The 5,081-nt window shown below is 39.5% G+C and overlaps 1 protein-coding gene across 1 annotated transcript; it reads right to left on the reverse strand.

Annotated features, from left to right (window-relative positions):
- Positions 1 to 2,911: 2,911 nt before the first annotated feature.
- On the reverse strand, positions 2,912 to 3,766 carry LOC127744941 (uncharacterized). The gene has a single exon (XM_052257834.1). It carries the CDS (start codon positions 3,764 to 3,766, stop codon positions 2,912 to 2,914), a length of 855 nt encoding a protein of 284 aa, XP_052113794.1.
- Positions 3,767 to 5,081: the final 1,315 nt, after the last annotated feature.

A 5,081-nucleotide genomic window follows, 5' to 3' on the forward strand; every position in this document is an offset into this window, starting at 1 on the left:
GTCTATCTTAAAGATGACATAATGACAATGAGGATTGAGATACTTGATGATATCGCAGAAGTTCTCCCCTTACTAATCTTTCGGAGAAATCTGTATTTCAAAAAAGATCTCACGTACTCAAAAATCAGGGTTGTTACATTCTACCCTCCTTAAAGAAAATTTTTGCCCTAAAAATTTTAGTTACCTGAGAATAGATGCTTGTAATCAGCTTTCATCTTATCTTCTAGTTCCCAGGTATGCTCTTCTTCTCCTCTTTGTCCCCAGGCTACTTTTACTAAGCGAATAGTCTTGCCTCTTAGTTGCTTATTACTTCTTTCTACGATCTGAACTGGTGATGCTTGATATGTCAAATCATTTTGTAACTGTATTGTCTCTGGTTGTAAAATGTGACTCTCGTCGGGAATATATTTCTTAAGTTGCAAGACATAAAAAACATCATGAAGGTTTGACAGGTATGGAGGAAGGGCTACTTGATAAGCTACTAGACCGACTTTTTTAAGTATTAGGAAAGGTCCTATGTATCGAGGGTTAAGCTTTTTAGTCTTAAAGGCTCTACCTATTCTAGTAGTTGGTGTTACTTTTAGAAATACATGGTCTCCCTCAATAAACCCTAAGGGTCTACGTCTATTATCGGCATAGCTCTTTTGGCGGCTTTGTACTGTTTGGCTCTTCTGACGAATCCCCTTTATCTTCTCAGTAGTTTCTTGCACTAAGTCTGGACCCAAGATACTAGCTTCTCCATCATCATTCCAACACAATGATGTCTGACATCTTCTTTCGTAGAGAGCTTCATAAGGTGACATACCGATACTTTGTTGGTAGCTGTTATTGTAGACAAATTTGATCAACGGCAAATATTTATCCCAACTGTCTTGGTTATCCATCACACAAGATCTTAGCATGTCTTCTAATGTCTGGATTGTCTGCTCCGATTTTCCGTCTGTTTGAGGATGGTATGATGTACTCATGTGCAATTCTGTTCCCAACGCTTTCTGGAAAGCTCCCCAGAATCTAGAAGTAAACCTCGGATCTCGATCTAAAACAATTGACGAAGGTATCCCATGAAATCGTATGATTTCTTGAATATATATCCGTGCTAGCCTTTCTAATGTATAGTCAACTCGAATCAGAAGGAAATGCGCCAATTTCGTCAACCTGTCCACAATCACCCAAATAGCATCGTGTCCTATTGAGGTCCTTGGCAATCCCGTGATAAAATCCATAGTGATCTGCTCCCATTTCCATTGTGGTCTTTCTAAGGGTTGCAGGGTTCCTGACGATTTCTAACGTTCCACCTTCACCTTCTGGCAGGTTAAACATGTTGAGACATAGTCAGCTATCTCTTTTTTTAAGCCTGGCCACCAGAACATTTGTTTCAAATCTTGATACATCTTTGTCACTCCAGGATGCATAGAAAATCTAGTTTGATGGGCTTCTGTAAGAATCCATTTTCGCAGATCTCCAGAGCTAGGCACACAAATTCTGTTCTTGTATCTCCAGAGACCGCTACAATCTTGTCTTACAGCTTCTGGTTCCTCTGCTTTCATTCGTTTCAGCATCGTCATCATTTCTGAGTCCTGTGCTTGTGCTTGCTAAATCCTAATCTTAAAATCTGGTGTTATGTGCAATTGGACCAAAAGGACTCCACTTGACGTCTCAATCATGTCTAACTTAAGGTCATCAAATTCCGCGAGTAGCTTTTCTTCTTTTATCATTATCCAAGAGATACTTAAATTCTTCCTGCTCAAGGCGTATGCCACCACGTTCGCTTTCCCTGGGTGATAACTTAACTTGAAATCATGGTCCTTCAAAAATTCCATCCACCTTCGCTGTCGCATATTAAGATCTTTCTGGTCAAAGATATACTTTAAACTTTTGTGATCCAAGAAAACTTCTAGTTGACCGCCATACAAATAATGCCTCCAAATCTTCAAAGCAAATACCACTGCAGCCAACTCCAAGTCATGCGTCGGATAATTTCGTTCATGAGGTCTCAGCTGCCGGGAAGTATAATGCACCACATTTTTGTCTTGCATCAGCACACACCCAAGTCCTTTATGAGAGGCATCACAGTATGATTCAAAAGGTTTCTGCGGATCGGGTAGTACTAATACAGGTGCAGTTGTTAACTTTTCCTTAAGCATCTTGAAACATCTATTACACTCAGCCGTCCAGACAAACGGAACTTCCTTTTATGTAAGGTAAGTCAAAGGTAAGGCTATCTGTGAAAACCCTTTGATGAACCTCCGGTAATATCCAGCAAGTCCGTGAAAACTCTGAACTTCTGTAATGGTCGTAGGTGGTTCCCATTGCACTACTGCTTCAATTTTTGAAGGATCCACTGCAATTCCTCCCTGTGATAAAACATGTCCCAAAATGCCACCTTTTCTGTCCAGAGTTTGCACTTTGATAGTTTAGCATATAACTTTCGAGTCCTCAGTATCTGCAATACAGTCCTTAGGTGCTCCTCATGCTCTCTTTCTGTCTTCGAATAGATGAGAATATCATCTATGAAAACTACTACGAACTGATCAATGTACGGACGGAAAATACGATTCATGTAATCCATGAAAATTGTAGGAGCAATAGTTAGTCCAAACGACATAACAGTATACTCATAATGACCATATCGAGTTCTAAATGCAGTCTTCGGTATATCTGACTCTTTCACTCGATTCTGGTGATAGCACGATCACAAATCACTTTTCGAGAACACAGTTGCACCTTTCAACTGATCCATCAAATCATTTATCCGTGGAAGTGGATACTTGTTCTTGATAGTGACTTTATTTTGCTGTCAGTAATATACGCAAAGTCTCATTCCACCATCCTTCTTCTTTACTAGCAATACTGGAGCTCCCCAAGGTGATGCGCTGGGACGAATAAATTTCTTTCCAAGTAGCTCATCCAACTACTTCTTCAACTCTGCAAGTTTCAATGGTGACATCCGATACGGTGCTATAGATATTGGTCCAATTCCAGGTACTAGATTAATGCTGAACTTTATCCCTCGCTGAGGGAAAAACTCAGGTATGTCATCCGAGAAAACATCAGGAAATTCCTTCACCACTCGGATCCATTCTAAACTTAGTTTACTATCATTCGAGCTAGCCGCTAACAGAACATACCCCTCACAATCACTCCTGTCTACTGTAACTCTTACAGAATTCAGATATAAAGTATGGGACAGAAATGGTTTAATATCTAAACTACTAGACGGAATAACAGAAGTTCTTTCAAAGCAATCATGGAAAACATGATATTTAGATAACCAATCTATCCCTAGAATAACTTCTAAACCACATAGAGGCAAACAGATTAGATCATGTATCAAAGTCCTGTTCCTAATAGTAAATCGTACTTGCAAGCACACTAAACTGGTCAAAGCATTTTGGGATGCAGGTGTATGGACAATTAAATCAAAGTTCAGCTCAGAGAAATCTAGTCCCAACTCACGAGCAACAGTTAAAGAAATAAAGGAATGCGATGCACCCGAATCATACAGTACAGTTAGAAATCGATTCTTGACATAACACTGACCTTGAATCAGGGCGTCTGATTGCATAGCATCATCAGAAATTATAGCAAACACTCGACCTTCTTGCTGGGTTCGTACTGGATTCCAAGCAAATCCTTTTGGGCAATTCATCGCCAAGTGTCCAGGTTCCCACAAGTGAAGCAAGCGTTCATTCCTTAAAGCATCCAAATCTAACGTAGCCTTAGCCATGGAGATCATAACAGCTGTGAGAATAGTTGTGCCTCGCATCGATTCGTCGTTCAGAGCTCGATTAAACTATGCCTATTCGCAGTCATTAAGGTCCTATCTGCACCAAACAATCAACATTAAGGTGATCAATCTTAATTTCTCAAGCTAGGCACAAACATTCCCAAAATGAGTGCTCATAGACCTTCAAGCCAAATGTATCTTAAAGATACCCTAACGGCATGAGACACACAAGCAGAGTATGCAATGAAGCATAGTCAGTCCACTCCCCAGGCTCTATTGGGAACGAACTGCTCTGATACCAAATTGTAACGACCCAATTTCTGGTACGTCTTAATCATACTAGAAACTGAGCGCTACCAAATTGTCTTCCTAATTATTATCTATTATTTATTATATGAGCCTGATTCGTTGTTAAAAACGTAGTTATTTTGCGAGGTACTTTTTTTTGAAAACGTTTGGATTAATAAACAGAATCATTCATAATCAGTTCACAAATAATAACAAATAAAATAGTTATAAACAACCATACATAAATACATATCAAGCAGATGACAACATTTAGTTATCTAACCTTTATTAGGGTAAAGATCTTTAGTTAGAACACCCCTAGATATAGCTAGATAACAACTATATACATATAACATCCCAGGTCCTGACCTGTTCAAGAAGTTCCTAAGTTGGCACCCAGGCTAGCCTAGACTCTATACTCACCTAGTCCCTCTAAACTACTAAAGCGAGGGAAAGTACGTTCTAAGTCTTCAAAGCTCAAATCAGGTCAAATGTCATCAAAAGGTGGAAGGTCGTCTACTACCCCTCTGCATGATCATACATTGCCATATGACGTCCCACTGGTACTCCATCAAGTAGCCACACAATATGAGTCTCGTACACATGATTTAGGCTAAAGTGTACATACGAATGGGGTGCAGACGTTGGCTGGTCTCACGGTATATACATATAAATAGAGAACGAGATTCACCCTAGACTCAGAAGACTATCTAGAGTGGAATCCTTCTTGCGAACGGTCATCAATGAGCTACGGAAGGGTACGCATGCTTCCATCTGAAGGGGGAAGGGAGAGAGAAGGGGTAAGAACTGGGGAGTTCTTAGTAGGGCCGGGATTATTAGTTAAATTCATTAATCAGTGTTGTTTAGCAGATACATAGCAAAATACTGAGAAGCAGTACACAGAAAAAATAGATAAATAGAGAAAATAGAGAAAACAGAAAGCAAAACACAAACAAAAGAATACAAGAAAACAAAACACATACATAGTGAATAGAATACAAATAAAGAAAGCATACATTCAAACAACAATCATAACAGAGGAAATGCGCAACCAAGTATGATGCAT

The sequence above is a fragment of the Arachis duranensis genome, chromosome 2 (assembly GCF_000817695.3).
Source record: "Arachis duranensis cultivar V14167 chromosome 2, aradu.V14167.gnm2.J7QH, whole genome shotgun sequence".
NCBI classification, from domain to species: Eukaryota; Viridiplantae; Streptophyta; class Magnoliopsida; order Fabales; family Fabaceae; genus Arachis; species Arachis duranensis.